This window comes from Capra hircus, chromosome 20 (genome assembly GCF_001704415.2).
Source record: "Capra hircus breed San Clemente chromosome 20, ASM170441v1, whole genome shotgun sequence".
Taxonomy (NCBI): domain Eukaryota; kingdom Metazoa; phylum Chordata; class Mammalia; order Artiodactyla; family Bovidae; genus Capra; species Capra hircus.
In genome coordinates this window covers 6,851,996-6,870,906 of record NC_030827.1, presented here as the reverse complement: position 1 = coordinate 6,870,906, position 18,911 = coordinate 6,851,996, and the positions used below count along the sequence as shown (strand labels likewise).

At 42.8% G+C, this 18,911-nt stretch overlaps 2 protein-coding genes across 4 annotated transcripts in view; one reads left to right on the top strand and one right to left on the bottom strand.

Annotated features, from left to right (window-relative positions):
• The window catches only part of HEXB (hexosaminidase subunit beta), a 32,236-nt gene extending 23,235 nt beyond the window's left edge, over window positions 1–9,001 (top strand). Inside the window, exons 7-14 of the mRNA XM_018065541.1 lie at window positions 817–946; window positions 2,613–2,793; window positions 3,412–3,498; window positions 5,787–5,859; window positions 6,648–6,822; window positions 8,193–8,283; window positions 8,428–8,532; window positions 8,829–9,001. Of these exons, the coding sequence (XP_017921030.1) occupies window positions 817–946; window positions 2,613–2,793; window positions 3,412–3,498; window positions 5,787–5,859; window positions 6,648–6,822; window positions 8,193–8,283; window positions 8,428–8,532; window positions 8,829–8,889 (903 nt within the window). The 3' untranslated portion in view covers window positions 8,890–9,001. The remainder of the gene's footprint in view (window positions 1–816; window positions 947–2,612; window positions 2,794–3,411; window positions 3,499–5,786; window positions 5,860–6,647; window positions 6,823–8,192; window positions 8,284–8,427; window positions 8,533–8,828) is intronic.
• The window catches only part of GFM2 (G elongation factor mitochondrial 2), a 51,226-nt gene continuing 41,284 nt past the window's right edge, over window positions 8,970–18,911 (bottom strand). For all 3 annotated transcript variants that reach the window (XM_018065536.1, XM_018065538.1, XM_018065537.1), the window contains 3 exons: window positions 17,749–17,864; window positions 9,883–10,065; window positions 8,970–9,436 (listed from right to left, as the gene is read on the bottom strand). In XM_018065536.1, the coding sequence (XP_017921025.1) occupies window positions 9,308–9,436; window positions 9,883–10,065; window positions 17,749–17,864 (428 nt within the window). In that variant the 3' untranslated portion in view covers window positions 8,970–9,307. The remainder of the gene's footprint in view (window positions 9,437–9,882; window positions 10,066–17,748; window positions 17,865–18,911) is intronic.

The following is an 18,911-nucleotide window of genomic DNA, read 5'->3' as shown; positions in this document are numbered from 1 at the left end:
GTGCCCATCCCTGACCATGTCTTTTTATTTTTCTTTTATTATTTTCATTGAGGAAACGAAGCTCAATTTGTCCTATAGTTTTCCACAATCTGGGGTTTGTTGATTGTCTTTCCAGTGTCAATATGTTCTTTTGTCCCCTGTATTTACTATAAACTTAGATTAGGTCTTGATTCAGATTGGATGTTGGGATTGGGGAAGACAAGACTACTTTTTAAGGAGCTGAGCACTTATTTATATTTATATATTTATACCTTGAGAGATGTGCCATAGTAATACTTTTAATGGACCTTTATTTTCCACTGATACTGACTTCTAATTTTTCAAGAACATAAAACAGGACCAAAGGTAATCTTTAATTAAAAAGAAAAAAATCGGCATCTCAAGGGGAATTTTTACTGCTGGCAGTAATTACAGTGATCTTGAACGCCAACAGCTGTGTTTTGTAATAATGTGTGAATTTTGATTCTAAAACTGACAAGGGCAATATATTCAGAATTTTCACTTTGGAGTAGAACCTTTTATTTCTATTTTGTCATACGGTCACATGAGGTTGAAATAGCGTGATGGTAGACATTGCTAAAACAAGGTACTGGTTCTGTCAATGGATAGTTCTTTCAGTAAATCTGGAATTAACCCAAAGTGTGGTGAGAGCTTACTGATAAGATACAGTAAACAGATAATTTAAATGAGTCATCCAACATTACATAAGACTTTAATACTTTGTGATACCTGAAAAGTCTGCTGGCAGATACCAAAGTACAAACAGAACCATGAGCAGCTCATACATTTTAATTTTAATAAATGTGACTTTTGCAGGGAAGCTATTCTTTGTCTCATGTTTATACACCAAACGATGTCCGTACAGTGATTGAATATGCCCGATTCCGAGGGATTCGCGTCCTGCCAGAATTTGACAGCCCTGGACATACGGCATCTTGGGGAAAAGGTAAGGAGTGTGTTTTTGAGTTGCTAAAAGTGAACACGTGTGCGCCTGCATCTCATGACTTGGTGTTTGCTTATTTTGTTCTTACTTGTGATTTGCACAAAGGTAGCACTATTGATGGTTGTAATTCAATAACTAGTATACGTCTGCTGTGAGCAGGTCACTGTATCTAGGCATTGCCTAAAGTATAAACACAAGGGATAAATGGAAACAAGAAATGATTACAAGCAGAATGTGAAAAGTGAGTTAAACAGTTACATGAATGAGGTAACACCTAAAATGTTCTTGAGACGTCAAAGAATATATTCATGTTTCTGGTAGAAGGAATAACAGGAAAGGCATTTAACTGCAGGACAGTGCATGAGAATTGCCATGCCCTTCTCCAGGGGATCTTCCCAACCCCAGATTGAACCCATGTCTCCCGCATTGTAGGCGAATTCTTTACCTTCTGAGCCACCAGGAAAGCCCATGAATACTGGAGTGGGTAGCCTGTCTCCAGTGGGTAGTACTGGAGAAGGGTCTCCAGGGGATCTTTCCAACTCAAGAATCAAACCGGGGTCTCCCGCATTGCCGGTGGATTCTTCACTGCTGAGTGCTTAAGAACTACTCCTGGAGCTAGACTGCCTGGGATTTGAGTCCTGCTTCTGGCACTTATGGGCTTCTCTGGTGGCTGAGATGGTAAAGAATCTGCCTGCAATGCAGGAGGCCCAGGTTTTATCCCTGGGAGGTGAAGATCCCTTGAAGAAGGGCATGGCAACCCACTTCAGTATTTTTGCCTGGAGAATTCTGTGGACAGAGGAGCCTGGCAGTCTACAGTCCATGGCTAGCAAAGAATCTGACACAAATGAGTGTCACCTTCACTTTTTATTTTCTCGCATTTATAAACTGAGTGACCCTGGGCAAGTTATAGAACATCTCATTCTCAGACTTCCCATCTCTAAAACTTGGGGGCTGACTGAGTCCAGCAGGAGAGGGACGAGAGACTTGCTGGGATGGTGACTGGCTTACCAGAATGTGACAACTGGGAAGCTACAGAAGGAGTTGGGGGAGAGAATCTGGTTTCTGTTAGGTTGTATTTATTTATTTGGGCCGCACTGGGTCTTGTGCCGCGCAGGCTCTCTTCTGGTTGCAGTGAGCGGGGGCTGCTCTCTGGTTGTGGCAGGGGGGCTCGGAAGTTGTGGCGCATGGGCTTAGTTGCTCCACGTGTGGGATCTTCCCAGACCAGGGATCGAACCTGTGTCTCCTGCATTGGCAGGCAGATTCTCTATCTCTGACCCACCGAGGAAGCCCTGTTGGGTTATATTTGAAGTGAAGCTAATTGTGTTCAGCAGGGAATTTGAAATATGGATTGAAACTTGAAAAAAAAGACTGGGGCAAGCTGAAGATTTGGGAGCCCTTAATATTTGAGATAGTATCTGAAATGTGTAAAATCTCAGAGAGGCTGATGGAAACGGAAGCAAAGCGGCACAGGGGCAGAATTCAGGAATTAGTTCTCCCTTTTCTTATCTGAAGAAATTACCAAAGCAACTCTGAGTAAACGCGCTTATCTTTTTTCTGTATAAAATCTCTTTACTGTCTTCAACGAAATAAAGTAGTATAATCATGTGCAAAGCCTTGTCTTTGTGCCTTAACGTCTGCTTTAGGAAAGATTCTCCGTGTTTCCTTCCAGGCCAGAAAGACATCCTGACTCCATGTTATCACGCAAGCGAGCCATCTGGGACTTTCGGACCTATAAACCCTATATTGAATTCAACTTACAGCTTCCTGTCTAAACTTTTCAAAGAAATTAGTACTGTGTTTCCAGATGAATTCATTCATCTGGGAGGAGATGAAGTAGATTTTAATTGTTGGTATGAAAATCTGTTAACTGCCCCCCTCCTCTGCTTTTCTAAAACCTGTTACCTTTGAAGTGGGTGTAGAAGTGTCCCTGGAAAAAAGGAAGACTTGGGGGAACATCTCTGTGAGGTGTTAACCTCAGACCACAACTCCTAAGACAGTGAATTGTTTACAGAATTCACACACTGATGCTATTAACAGAAGCCTGTAGGAAGGAGAATTAAGATGCAAAAGAAAATGGGAATTAAAAAAAACACTAAATAGAGAACAAGAATAGCTTTAGTGAAGAGGATAATGATTAAGTGGGAGAGATTTTTCTAGTGAAAGTCTTCTGTGCAAATAGCCTTAGATGGAAGAAAGACATGGGAGCTTAGGGAAAGCCATTTTTATAGGATATCAGCTTCTAAAAAAATTAACTGCAGTGGAAAGTTAAGATAACTCATAATTAAATTTTATACTTATTTTTTAGGTATAATTAGGCTTATTTTAGACATAATTGGGCTTATTTTGCTCTTTACAAACTTTAATACTAATTTCCATCTGTATAAATGATGTTGGGGCTATCTGTTGCTTTAAAACAGATTGGGCATATTGAACTTTAAATGAAATTTTAATCACTGTTTTTGTTTAAGGGAGTCCAATCCAGCAGTCCTGAATTTCATGATGAACAAAGGCTTTGACAGAAATTTTAAGAAACTACAATCTTTCTATATGCAGATGTAAGTTATTGAAAGCCTACTTGTTTTTATTTCATCAGTGTCTTTTGTAAAAGTTTAAGCTCTTATTTAGGAGATCTAACCAGTCCATCCTAAAGGAAATCAGTCCTGAATACTCACTGGAAGGACTGATGCTGAAGCTGAAACTCCAATACTTTGGCCACCTGATGCGAAGAACTGACTCATTTGAAAAGACCCTGATGTTGGGAAAGATTGAGGGCAGGAGGAGAAGGGGGCGATAGAGGGTGAGATGGTTGGATAACATCACCAGCTCGATGGACGTGAGTTTGAGTACTCTGGGAGTTAGTGATGGACAGGGAAACCTGGTCGGCTGCAGTCCATGGGGTCGCAAAGAGTCGGACACGACAGTGATTGACCTGAAGCTCTTATTTAGTACTATTTTATTTTCTCATTTTCTCTCCATTCCTTTTCAAAGTGTACATGTTATAATCTTTGTTACACAAAGTATAGATGAAAAATCACAAGGGAGGGTGCAGTACCCACTATTCTCTTTAAATCGATAACGTGGTGACTCCAGTCCTTTTGCAGTGACTGTTGAGATGTAGGGTGGTAAGTTATCTGCTCTGTGAACTCAGCTGAAAACCCAGGCTACCCTGCGAAGGCTTCGTCACCGTCTAGCTCCTGGAATTCATTTTGTCAACTCCAGCATTGCTTTTTCTCTATACCTGTGCTGTCTGGTATGGCAGCCACAGCCACATGTGGCTGTTTGTATTTAAAGTATACTTGAAAAAGTTAAAAATTCAGTTCCTCAGTCACATTCGCCACATTTCACATGTTCAGGAGCCAACAGCTAGATGAGACTAGTGCTACCATACTAGAAAGTGCATATATAGAGCATTCCCTTCCCTGAAGATAGAGCTACTCGACAGTGCTGCCCTATGGTGAAGAGTAGGAACCGTATTTTGTAAAGAGCCAGACAGTAATTACTGGCGACTTCACGGGGCACAAATGGTTTCGTGGGCTTCCCTGATGGCTCAGCAGTGAAGAATCTGCTTGCAGTGCATGAGATGCGGGTTTGATCCGTGGGTTGGGAAGATCCCCTGGAAGAGGAAATGATAACCTACTCGAATATTCTTGCCTAGAAAATCCCATGGACAGAGGAGCATGGTGGGCTACAGTCCATGGGGTCGCAAAGAGTTAGCCATGACTGAGCAAGCATGCATATGGCTGCATACTTTTAAAATATTTTTTAAAGCGTGCTTTACCATGGGGTCGCAAAGGGTCAGATATGACTGAGTGACTTCAGTTCACTTTACCAATGTAAAAAGGGGCTTCCTTTGGGGCTCAGCTGGTAAAGAATCCACCAGCAATGCGGGAGACCTGGGTTTGATCCCTGGGTTGGGAAGATCCCCTGGAGAAGGGAAAGCCTACCCACTCTAACATTCTGGCCTGGAGAATTCTGGCCTGTTGCAAAGAGTCGGACACGACTGAACAGCTTTCACTTTACAAATATAAACACCATTCTCAGCTCATGAGCCACACAAACACATTCTGCAGGGTAGTTTGCCAACCCCTGCATTGAGCAGGCCCAGGTTCTAGCCTTTTCCTATTTAGCTATTCCTGTTTTGCATGATGTAGTCTGATTTTCGTTTTTCTTGATTTTTTAATCCTGCATAACACCCATTGTCTGAATGTCGGGAGATAATTTGTGAACTGATTGTCAGCACTGCTGGAAGTTATTTAGGTGCTGTCACAGGATAGTTTCTAGTTTCCTTTATTCTAAGGTACTCAATGAGATTAACCCAGATCGATGTTTGTACACTTCCTTATGAATTGCCACATCTTCCTATCTTTGGGGCATGCTTCGCTGATTCATTCTGCAAACGACTGTAGAACCCTTCTTCAGTTGTGTCAGGTTCTGAGCCATGTGCTAGAAAGAAGGAACCACAGGGGTCACCACCCAACTTTAGCTTGTTCTGCTACAAAGTTGTGCCATACTGAAAGGCTCCTCAGGTGGCGCTAGTGGTAAAGAACCTGCCTGCCAATGCAGGAGACACACGAGACATGGGGTCAACTTCTGGGTTAGGAAGATCTCCTGGAGGAGGGCATGGCAACCCACTCCAGTATTCTGGCCTGGAGAATCCCATGGACACAGGACCTGGTGGGCTACAGTCCATGTGGTTGCGACAGTGGGACACCGAAGCGGCTTCACATGCACATACTGAGAGGCATCTGTCAGTGTTACAGTCTTTGGTATAAAATGTGCATTCTTTACACACACTGCTAAGTTTGTGATCTGAAATAACTTTGTAATTTTTTTTCAATGGTAGGGTTTTGGATATGATTTCAGCCATGAAGAAGAGATCCATAATCTGGCAAGAGGTTTATGATGATGAAGGCAAGGTGAGAGGTTACTAATACTGCGTGTGGTTCTGATAATATGAGACTTAATACTCCAACACCTTGGATGGAAGAACCCTAAGCTTTCCCTGTAATGCTGGGGGAGATCAGCTTACCTTTCCATTTAAGCTGCTGGTAGGCAGGAGCCGCACACCGACACCAGTGACGATGGCATTTATCTGATTTCTTCCATTTACTTCATCCCTCAGTGCTGCCTCCTTCTCATCTCTCCCATCTTCCCTCCTCCCTCTCTATCTCATTCTTAGTAACAAATTGAGGTACTCTGAAAAATTCCTTTTTTCAGAAGGGCAGAACAACAGATAAGAATGAGTCTTTATTGCTGTTAAGGTAACCTTCGTTTTACGTATCACTGTCAAGTACACTTTTTATTTTAAGGCATTTCTCTCTGACATAATCAGAATTCTTTATTTTCCTTTGGGGCAACTGAAAATTTGAAGTCCAGTTACTTGTATTATCTTTCCAGAAGGGTTAGTGGCATCCTGTAAGTTCCGAAGTAAGTAAAATAGTGTGGTAGAAATGGGACTAAAGATTTAATCCATTACCTATGTGGTACTGTATATAGACAAAAGTTAAAAAGTTAAACATTAAGGTTTGATGAAATGCCTAAGTCCTTATTACAAATAGCATTAGATATTAAGGGCAAAGAAGAAAATGTTGCTTTGTCAAGGATCTTAAAGACTTAGTTATTAGCTACAATGCCTTAGACTTTTAATTTCATCTGCTGTAGCTGGGAGACCTAATAATACATATTTCATTTGTAACTTTAATAGCTTATACCAGGCACAGTAGTTCAAGTGTGGAAAATGGACAACTTCTATAACGAACTAGGGAACATTACAGCAGCTGGCTTCCCTGTGATCATTTCTGCTCCTTGGTACTTAGACACAATCCATTATGGGCAAGACTGGAGACAGTACTACTCTGTGGAGCCTCTTAACTTTGCAGGTAAGTGAAGCAGCCACCATTACTTGACATGTTAGGTTGTACAAACCCTCCCCTCCCTCCAGGGAATCTTTATCTAGGTACCACCTACTATCCTCCCTTTTATCTTTGATCCTTGATTTTCCTTGTGTATAATCCAACAGACTGAACTCAGTATCATTTTAAACTTTGTGAAAGAAACCACATTCTTTCCTAAATGAAAGAACTTCTAAAGTACGATTCCCTTACACTGATAAGACTTGTCACTAGGCATTCAAAGAGGCCTGGCTGCAGGAGCCTTGTCTCTCCTCTGAGCTTCCTCTGCAGTGTAAGGCACCTAAGTAGGGATGGCGTCCTGTTCGGTGGCTTCCGGGTTCTGGGGAGGAGGCGTCCTTGGGGGTGGGCATGTCTGAGTGGTGGGGCTCTAGGCTCTCAAACCCCTTAAGAACAGTTCTGCCTTGTCCAGTTTTGTACACTAGACTTTAACATACAATTTCCTTTGAGGAAAAGTGTTCTGGTGTTTAAAAAGTTTCAAAACTGTAGGTCTGTCAGGAACTGTTTCTCCAAAAGCATTTTCTGAGAAGAAGTCGTAATTACTGTAGATACCTAGTCTCTTTGACATCAAAAGACAGGTACTGAAGGCAGGAGTGGTGCTCACTAGTCCACTGTGCATTCCTTGGCACACTGTTCACAGGCAACCAGGGGAAGAGCTTCCGGTGTCCAAATAAGTTTGCAGAAAACCAAAATAAAATGGTCTCTTTACTACTGGCCTGCTACATTAGTCGACACACACGCTAACAAATGCTCTGTGAACCATGGGGTCAGTTGCGGCAATAAAGCTTGCCACCATTTTTTGTGCCGCAGCTGTGAACTTCTCCCAAGGTCCTCCTGGCTCCCAGAGAGAAGCCTTGCCCCAGGCTAACACCAGAAACCAGTGCCACCTCTGTGTGTGAGCCTCAGGTTCAGTTCAGTTCAGTTCAATCGCTCAGTCGTGTCCGACTCTTTGTGACCCCACGAATCGCAGCACACCAGGCCTCCCTATCCATCACCAACTCCCAGAGTTCACTCAGACTCAGGTCCATCGAGTCAGTGATGCCATCCAGCCATCTCATCCTCTGTCGTCCCCTTCTCCTGCCCCTAATCCCTCCCAGCATCAGAGTCTTTTCCAATGAGTCAACTCTTTGCATGAGGTGGCCAAAGTACTGGAGTTTCAGCTTTAGCATCATTCCTTCCAGAGAACACCCAGGACTGATCTCCTTTAGAATGGACTGGCTGGATCTCCTTGCAGTCCAAGGGACTCTCAAGAGTCTTCTCCAACACCATAGTTCAAAAGCATCAATTCTTCGGCGCTCAGCCTTGCAACCACCTAACTCACACCACTGACTGTAATCTAGGTACTCCGGAACAGAAACAGCTTGTCATTGGTGGAGAAGCCTGCATATGGGGAGAGTATGTGGATGCAACTAACCTTACTCCAAGATTATGGTATGGAACCTCAGGGAGGACATGTGGACTAAGGGGCCTGAGTTTAAGCGGGAAAGCACTAGAAACTTGCCCAAGTGTGTGGTTTGCTTCTTGAAGGAAACATGAATTTAAATTGCCTTGGGGGATGTGTGGTTTAAATTTTAGGCCTCGGGCGAGTGCTGTTGGTGAGAGACTCTGGAGTCACCAAGATGTCACAGACCTAGAGGATGCCTACAGGAGACTAATAAGACACCGCTGCAGAATGGTCAGGTAAAACACATTTATTTGTCAGGCTAGGATACTGTTAAGTACAGGGTGATTTTTTACCTGATTTAGTGTTAGCTAGTTTATTGGGATTTTTTTCTTTCTTTTTTTGCTATAAATGGAAATGTATATGACCTAACAGGTAGTGATCTAATTAGGAAAAATTGGCAACTGTTTCTCCATGAATTATGAATCTCTCTTTAGTAGTTTGTGGTATGGTTTAGTGATTCTGATTTGAGCTAAGTTTCTTAAGACAGACATGAATTAATCTAAAACATCTTTTGTTTATACTTTTCCTACAGACGAGGAATAGCTGCACAGCCTCTCTTTACTGGATATTGTGAGCATGAGGGCAGAATGTAAAAACGAGCTGGAACAGAAGAAAGATATGGGAAAAGAGCCCAGTCACCCATACTACAATCAACCTGATTTTAAAAATCATGTTTTTGAATAAAATATCTTTTTATTGATTGCACCTCCATCTTATTCTACATTAGAAGGCTGACATCTTTCTTGTGAGAGAAGCGTAAAATCAACCAACCGAAAACCTTGTGGTATCTATCACTCAGTGTATTCCAAGACCGAATCTTAACTACCAACAGTAATAATTTACTAGATACACAATACAGCTCGGGTACATTAACCGTCAGCATCAAAGCACGTTTCTCATGCTATAAAGCAGAATGAGCAGCACCAGTGCCACCATCTGTTCAAGTTCTCTTTTAAATAGTTCTTACTGAAAACGAAGTAGGTAGGTGCTCCTGAGCTTCCCTCCAAGGACTTAGGACAGGCCATGTCTCTGGCTGAGCAGCGTACTTTGATCTTGAGGATTCATGGCTTGATAGTTAGACAGCTCTAAGGCAAAAGTAGCTGAGCCTGATGTTAATGTTCGAAGCACAGTTGAATAACCCTAATCAAAATAATGTAAATTAGTTATCTCTGCAAAGTTAAGCCTCAGATCTCTCCCTGCACATCGTTTGACCATTATCAGGAAAAATTTGGTAAGTACTGTGGAGGACAGAAAACCAGGAGCAGGGGGTCCGCTTCAGAAGCATTCCCCAGTCCCAACATTTGGTAAAGACTGCTGGCACTCGGATGCCTGTCCCAGAGCAGAAGCTGGCGGGGACAAGAATGACACGAAGAACTGGCTGAGAGCCAGCAACAGTGGAAGTAAATAAGTGCTTGGGATGGAAAAACGGTCATGGAGGCTGATGACACATTTTGGTAGAGCACACCTCAAACTTTGTGGAGGACTGGAAAGCCCTCCCCCACACACCCACACCCGTGCGGATAGAACCCCTGGGGTTTCTCCAGCAATTTATGTAAAATATGTAGATTTAGTTACAGAGTACCTACCATGGTTTCTGCTAAGGGAACAAATCCGATAACCACTTTGTTGTCTTGGCGAGACTGGATTTCCTGAATGTTCCCTCTTCTCTGTGCCAGGTCTGCTAGGACAGGGCTGAGGTAGTCTCTGCTCACTGTCACCTCAAGATTCATCAGGGGCTCCAAAATTTGCTTATCAGCTTTCTTCAGAGCCTGAAGAAATTAAAAGATGTTAACTCCTCTTCCTTAGACTGCAGATCAGACTTCTGTTATGAAGGCAAGATTCATAAAAACTTAAATACTCTTAAGCACAGAGCCTCCAGCAAAAAGACAGAAGCCTGCCTTAACACTCTATAAGAAGTCCAGAACTTCAACATTCGCTCGCCCATGCGTGCCAGCAGGCACCTGAGACCTCACGCGTGTGCTGCAGGAGGATGCTTGCTAAAGCTGATTGTGTGGAGCACCTGTGAACATGTGCCCAGAGACACGGAAAAAGAAAATGGTTCTCCCCTCTCAAAGCCATATTTCCTTCATACATCTCTTTTATTTTTGAAACCTATAGTTACAGTGCATGCTAAAAGTCAGGGCAATCAAGGAGGGAAATAAAGGAGAGAGCTAAAAACACACTAAGCAGAAACATATTCTCAGTGTAAAAGAAACAGAATTCTATACAGAAGTTCAGATTTCAAAGAAGAACAAGCACATACAGAAACTGAAAAAAGCTAAAACAGCAGCAGGCAAATAGGAAGTGGACAAAAACTGGAGCAGCAGCAGACGAATAAAGACATCTTGGGGTCCTGGTCAGATTGTCCGTATCACGTCATTCCATCAGCCAAACTCGTAGGATTCAGAGGGCGTTTGCAAGCACTGTAACTACTGATGGGTTTGCTTTAAAAAGGTAACCTACTCCTCTGGCCTACCAGAATTAAAACAATTTCCCATATATTCTAAGCCTGTTGGTTGTCAGGTGGGATGTAATAATCTTGGATTTAGCAGTGGAAACCAGATCAAAGAGCAAGGGCTCTGGAATGTGGCCTCTCCTTTATCTGGCTCTGGCTGATCATCCTCCCCCTGCTCACCAGCCCCCACTCAGGCCTGGACGGTACCATGGCATCTATTGTCCAGTAATGCTCTGCGCCTCGGACGCTTCTGTTCCCCACACTTCAGCACCTCCGCCTTCCCCTCTCCCTGCTACCTTCACAATCATGAAAAATGGGCAGACCACAAAAACATCAGTATATTCTCGTTACTGTAGAAATTTCAGAAAACCATAGCACACATATATATAGTAAAAGCGTAATTTCAGTTCTTTGCAGCTGATTAAGCCTTTAAAATCACTATCAACTGAAATGACTCAACTAGAGAAAAAGTATCTAATCCTTGAATGAAAACATTACTAAAAAATAACAACAGTCCCCACAAACAACTAAATAGATCCTATGTATTTTTGCAATTCTTACCCAAAGCTTTGTGCCGTTTCACAGTGTAGCTTTTCGAATAACATAACACAGTGGGGAAAGACTAAAAATTAAGAGGAATAATGCCATATCTGAGGAAAGGACAGAGTTGTATGTGACCGAACAGGAGGTACTGTGCTCGTGGGTCTGTCCTTAGTCCTCTTGTCACAGTCTTTGCCTTGCCTTGGGAACAACTGCCTAGTTACAGAGTGTCAAAGCCTCCTCAAAGCTGCACTCGAGTCACAGCCTTTGGGTGCTCCTTGTAATCACTGGCCGGCTCTGGGATGATGTCTGAGTATCTTGTAGCAACCCAGTATGGCCCAAACTCATCTCATTATTTCCTTTTCCAAACACTTGCCTGCTCTTTCCTCTTTCTGTTGATGGCGTCACTAGTCTTCAGTTTACCCGGACACGCATCTTTGATTTCCTTTTTCCCCAATGTAAGCTGTAAGATTTCTATTCCTATTGCTGATATTCTAGCCCAGATCTAGTCTATTCCCTGTCTGAGGCTCTCCATACTCCAGTCCCTCCTATATTCTAATGATTATGCTGCTCTCTTCAAAATGTTTAAATCATTTACCACAGTTCTCAAAACAAATCTCAAATTCCTCACTGTAGTTTCTTACAGGTTTCCCCACAGTCGGACTCTATTTTACTTTTCCAACCCTAATTTCAACACCCTCCTGCCTTCTTTAATCTTCCCAAGTCTGGAATGCTGCCACTGTACCCATAGCCTCCAAAACACCACAGGCCAACAAATTAAGGAAACTGTAAAAGCCCCTGTGTCCTTGTCTTTTGAAGTAAAATGCTGACTCAAGAGTTAATGATTGGGAAATGTGAAGATGGAGAAACAAGGATAGCTGTTGGGCTAGGGAACTGGTAACAGTTTAGACTATAATTCTGTCACAAAGCAGAATTACCAAACTCACAGCTCCCTTAAAGATATAAAGGCCTGACTCACATTCCCAAACTGTTTTTACAGGAAGCAGACCCCCTCCCGATGAAAACTGCCAACCACAAGAACATTGACCATGGACTGGTTGAAACATTCTGTTCCTGAAACACTATAGTGGGTCAGTCTTGAGGTCATTGGCTCACAATGGCCTCCTTTGCCTAGCAAAGCAATAAAAGCTACTCTTTCCTGTTTCACCAAAAACTTGTCTCCACGTTTCTATTCATCACCTGTGAACAGAGGCTGAATTTCAGCAACATTAACTTCTTTCCTATATTGACTAAAAACATGCCAAGTTAAGTTTTATCTGAGGCAAACTGAAGACTACAGCCTGCGAGACAGCACCTCAGATAGCTCTGAGAGACTGCTCCAAAGAGGCGGTGGGGGAAGGTCAATATATAAGATTTTGGTGAAGGGGAATTCAGTACAATTAAGCACTCATTTTACAAAGGGTTTTCTGCTCTCCAGGAGGATCTGAGGTCCTCAGAAAGGGATTTAGTGCTTTTCTAGGTAATAGGAGATGAAAGGACTGGAATCATGAAATCAGTTCCTAAAAACATCCAGCTATCTAAAGACCTGTCCCACCAGACTCCTGGAGGAAAGAGCGCCTCACTCCACCCTGAACTCCCTCAGGGGGTGCTGAAGGTCAGTGGCTGCAGCAGCACGGGGCTCAGTCTCTGTAGAGGCCGATGGTGAATGCCCTCGTTCAGTGGTTGGCAATGCTCTTGGCAGGTGCCAGTTAGTAGCTGACAGCAAGAAGCAAGCTCCAATTTCCCACTCCTCAGCTTTTGTGAATCTTTTGCCATTCTATCCAATATTTTGACTGTTTGGCTATATTTAATTTCCTTCTAAATCATAAGCTCATTTAGGTCAAGAAAAGCATATGCATCTTACTGTGTTCCCTCAGTTCCCAGTGCACCATGACCACAGCATAGATGGCTCAGTAACTATATGCTGCTAAGTCGCTTCAGTCGTGTCCGACTCTGTGCGACCCCAGAGATGGCAGCCCGCCAGGCTCCTCTGTCCCTGGGATTCTCCAGGCATGAACACTGGAGTGGGTTGCCATTTCCTTCTCCACAGTAACTATATGAAGCATCATTAACTTCTCATCAGCAGAGGCAAGGAGTTTCCCCACCAGACGAAGTTTCACAAGTGTCAGAGTACTTCCATTAGTAGTATTTAAAGTAATGAATTAAAACTAAAGATTAAGTGCAGGCCTCATAAAGTTAATTCTTATTCTCTACTATGGTCTTAATGGAAAGTTAACCAAGGGGTATTAGATTCTGAAGGACTGGCCAAAATACTGGGGCTTGAGGTTAACTTAGAAGCACTGTATCATCTTTCAGGTTATGGTTATTTCAATACTAGAACCGAAGTCAGGTGGAACTCTAAGAATTATTGGAAGGTAAATGTTTTCAACAATTTCATCATGACCACTTCACAGGCACTATTTCTAACTATATGCTCCAGAAAACAATATTTAAATAATTATTTTTGAAAATGTAGGTGAGTGTTTTTTAAAATGAAAACTCTTAAGAAGTATGAATTTGAACTCACAGGAAAAAGTCATTAAAGTTCAGCCTTCCTAAGTCAGGGACCTAAGATATTTAAATTAACTTTGTAATTATGGATTCAAATAAGACTAGAAAACCAGGTCTCAAACATAGTCCAAAATATTAGAAACTGGTCATAAAAGCAAGTGTTTTAATGGGCATCAGTCACCTACAAAACTAGAGTATTCCCACACTGAGAAGAATGCATGGAATCAGCTTTCAACACACGAACGTCCTGGCGGGTGACCCCATGGACTGCAGAACACCAGGCTTCCCTGTCCATCACCAACTCCTGCAGCAGGCTCAAACTCATGTCCATCTAGTCAGTGATGCCATCCAACCTTCACATCCTCTGTTGTCCCCTTCTCCTCCTGCCTTCAATCTTTCCCAGCATCAGGGTCTTTTCCAATGAGTCAGCCCTTTGCATCGGGTGGCCAAAGTACTGGAGCTTCAGCACCACTTCTTCCAATGAATATTCAGAACTGATTTCCTTTAGAATTGACTGGTTTGATCTCCTTCAGTCCAAGGGAATCTCAAGAGTCTTCTCCAATACCACAGTTCAAAAGCATCAATTCTTCAGCGCTCAGGTTTCTTTAGAGTCCAACTCTCACATCCATACATAACTACTGGAAAAACAATAGCTTTGACTACATGGACCTTTGTCAGCAAAGTAATTTTTCTGCTTTTAAATATGCTGTCTAGGTTGGTCATAGCTTTTCTTCCAAGGAATAAGTGCGTCTTTTAATTTCATGGCTGCAATCACCATCTGCAGTGATTTTGGAGCCCCCCAAAATAAAGTCTCTTACTGTTTTCATTGTTTCCCCATCTATTTGCCATAAAGTGATGGATTGGATGCCATGATCTTAGATTTTTGAATACCGAGTTTTAAGACAGCTTTTTCACTCTCCACTTTCACTTTCATCAAGAGCCTCTTTAGTTCCTCTTCTCCTTCTGCCATAAGGGTGCTGTCAACTACATATCTGAGGTTGTTCGTATTTCTCTGGGCAATCTTGATTCCAGCTTGTGCTACATCCAGCCCGGCATTTTGCATGATGTACTCTGCATAGGAGTTAGATAAGCAGAGTGACAACATACAGCCTTGATGTATTCCTTTCCCAATTTGGAACCAGTCTGTTGTTCCATGTCCAGTTCTAACTGTTGCTTCTTGACCTGCATACGGAATTCTTAGGAGGCAGGTAAGGTGGTCTGGTATTCCCAACTCTTTAAGAATTTTTCAGTTTGTTGTGATCCACACAGTCAAAGGCTTTGGTGTAATCAATAAAGCAGGATATGTTTTTCTGGAACTCTCTTGCTTTTTTGATGATCCAACGGATGTTGGCAATTTCATCTCTGGTTCCTCTGCCTTTTCTACATCCAGCTTGAACATCTGGACATTCTCAGTTTACGTACTGTGGAAGCCTGGCTTGGAGAATTTTGAGCATTACTTTGCTAGCATGTGAGATGAGTGCAACTGTGTGGTAGTTTGAATATTCTTTAGCATTAAAATGAAAACTGACCTTTTCCAGTCCTGTGGCCACTGCTGAGTTTTCCAAATTTGCTGACATATTGAGTGCTGCACTTTCATAGCATCATCTTTTAGGATGTGAAATAGCTCAACTGGAAATCCATCACCTCCACTAGCTCAAGGGCATATCCCCAGGCAACCAGAAGAAGAGGAGACTGCTTTATGCTCTGAGAAGGAAATCCACTTATCTGATCTGTAATTCAACAAGACTTATCTGATTTTGGTGATCCTTGATTAATCTTAGTAGAATAAACATGAACTCCAATACTGGAACCAATATTAGACCTTCAGTGTCCTTTAGATTATAGTCCATTTTGGGCAGAGCTGACCCCAGAAGTGTCTCTTACTCAAAGCTACCAGACTGCCTCTATGGCTGTGTATCTGGTATAGGAAAAGCAGCATGCACACTCAGTCCCTTCAGCCATGTCCGACTCATTGCAACCCTATGGACTGTAGCCCACCAGGCTTTGTCCATGGGATTTCTCAGGCAGGAACACTAGAATGAATTGCCATTTCCTTCCCCCCTCCAAGGTATCTTCCTACCCAGGGACTGAACCTGCGTCTCTTACGTCTCCTTCATTGACAGGCAGGTTCTTTACACCAGTGCTACCTGGGAAGGCAGGGAAAGGAGAGATGCCACTAAAACAACTTGCCTCTTTTGCAGAATCAGAGGATGTTTAGTAACCATCTGTGTCGAATACCAATATTCTAAATCCTATTTTGAATAAAACTCCAGTGATTAAGAAATCAAAGACTCTTCAGGATTAGAGACTCTTGACTATAGGGTTCAGAATGCAAGAACACAAGGTCAGGCACTGGGAGTACAGCTGTCTGCAGATTAGTGGTGCAGGGCTGTCCAGAGAGTACCTTAAAGCAAAAAGGATTCAGTTCAGTTCGGTCCCTCAGTCATGTCCAGCTCTTTGTGACTCCATGGACTGCAGCATGCCAGGCACCCCTGTCCATCACCAACTCCCAGAGTGCTCAAACTCTTGTTTGTTGAGTCAGTGATGCCATCCAACCATCTCATCCTCTGTTGTCCCCTTTCCCTCCTGCCTTCAATCTTTCCCAGCATCAGGGTCTTTTCCAATGAGTCAGTTCTTCAAATCAGGTGGTCAAAGTATTGGAGCTTCAGCTTCAGCATCAGTCCTTCCAATGAATATTCAGGACTAACTTCCTTTAGGGTGGACTGGTTGGATCTCCTTGCAGTCCAAGGGACTCTCAAGAGTCTTCTCCAACACCACAGCTCAAAAGCATCTATTCTTTGGCCCTCAGCTTTCTTTAGAGTCCAACTCTCACATTCATACATGACCACTGGAAAAACCATAGCTTTGACTAGATGGACCTTTGTTGGCAAAGCAAGGTCTCTGCTTTTTAATATGCTGTCTAGGTTGCTCATAGCTTTTCTTCTAACGATCAATCGTCTTTAAATTTTCTAGCTGCAGTCACCATCTGCAGGGATTTTAGGGCCCAAGAAAATAAAGTCTCTCACTGCTTCCATTGTTTCCCCATCTATTTGCTATGAAGTGATGGGACCGGATGCCATGGTCTTAGTTTTTTGAATGTTGAGTTTTAAGCCAACTTTTTCACTCTCTTTCACTTTCATCGAAAGGCTCTTTAGTTCCTCTTCACTTTCTGCCATAAGCTTGGTGTCATCTGCGTATCTGAGGTTGTTGATATTTCTCCCAGCAATCTTGATTCCAGCTTGTGCTTCTTCCAGCCTGGCATTTAGCATGATGTACTCTGCACAGAAGTTAAATAAGCAGGGAGACAATATACAGCCTTGACATACTCCTTTCCCATTTTGGAACCAGTCTGTTGTTTCATGTCCAGTTCTAACTGTTGATCTGAATATAGATTTCTCAGGAGGCAGGTAAGGTGGTCTGGTATTCCCAACTCTTTAAGAATTTTCCATAGTTTGCTGTGATCTACACAGTCAAAGGCTTTGGTGCAGTCAATAAAGCAGATGTTTTTCTGGACTCTCTTGCTTTTTGATGATCCAACAGATGCTCGCAATTTGACCTCTGGTTCCTCTGCCTTTTCTAAAACCAGCTTGAACAACTGGAGGTTCTCAGTTCACATACTATTGAAGCCTTGTTTGGAGAATTTTGAGCATTACTTTGCTAGTACAAGAGATGAGTGCAATTGTGTGATAATTTGAACATTCTTTGGCATTGCCTTTCTTTGGGATTGGAATGAAAACTGACCTTTTCCAGTCCTGTGGCCACTGCTGAGTTTTCCAGATTTGCTGGCATATTGAGTGCAGCACTTTAACAGGAAGCACTGTTACAGCAGCTTCTTCAATCAGGAAGCTTCCATAAGCCTCTTATTTTTATCCCTTAGAGGGCAGGTTAACGAAATGAAAATCACAATCACAATTACAAAGCAAAAAGGATTAGGACACGTCCATACCTTTTGTAGGCATCTTGAGACACAGGCAGAAATCATAGTTGTGGAGGTACCGGGATGAATTACCAAAGAATGTAAAGTAACTGCTACATCTTGAACTGGGGATCCAAGCAATGGTCCTAGGTAAGGGGGAAAACTGTATTAGGACTGTATTGTATTCAGTGAGGGGTAACTGAAATGTGTAAAGAGGCAGAGAACTTCCAGTGTCCTGCAAGTGAAGAGCTTTGAAGTGATCACACTGTTCTAAATAATAAATAAAAGGCAACAACTCTTACTGGATTGACTGGACAGGGGAGGACAAAGGGCAAACCACTGTCCCTAAGACTGGAGAGAGAGGTCAGTGCAGGGAGTTGCACTGAACTGTAATTGTTAAACTGTTTGAGGCTCAGAGTGGTCCAGTCAGAGTTAAAAACTCCAGGGGGACCCAGTCTTGGGGGTGGGGAGGGGCAGAATTTTGTGATCTCAAGTAGGTTCTCACAGTAAATATTAGAGATTCACGAGGGTGGTAGTGGAGAGGAATTCTTTCTGAAATACTCCAAGGCATTCTATTCTTAAGGTCGGCCCTCAGAGGAAACTAGTGTATCAGAGCCAAACCCGAAGGGGTATCAGAGCCTAGATGACTTGAGGGAAGCACCCAATTCCAGTCTACTCCAGCCCTTGTGTCCCACCTATGGGGGATGAAAGGACTGAGAAACAGCTGTGCAGCTCAGAGGTCAAGGGCACCGGCTAAGACCCAATCTTCGGGGTACAGACACTCCCCCTCACCCTCACCTCACCACCACAGTACTAAAGGCCAGTTTAGAGCAGTCCCTTTTACCCAGTGTATCCTATCTGGCTATCAGGAAAAATGCTGAAGGGCAAAGAGCACAATCTGAACACAGAGAGCAAGCATCAGAACCAGACATGGCAGGAATACTGAATGATCACACTGAGAATGTAAACTTTGATTAACATGCTAAGGGCTGTAACAGACAAAGTAAAGGGCACTAAGAATAGATGATCATGATAGCAGAGGGACAGAAGTCCTAAGAAACAACAAAAAGAAATGCCTCAGATCAAAAACACTGTAACAGAAAGGAAGAAGACCACTGACGTGCTCAGATGGGACACGGCTGAGGAAAGTCTGAGTTAAAAGATGTATCAGAAGAAACCTCCAAAACTGAAAA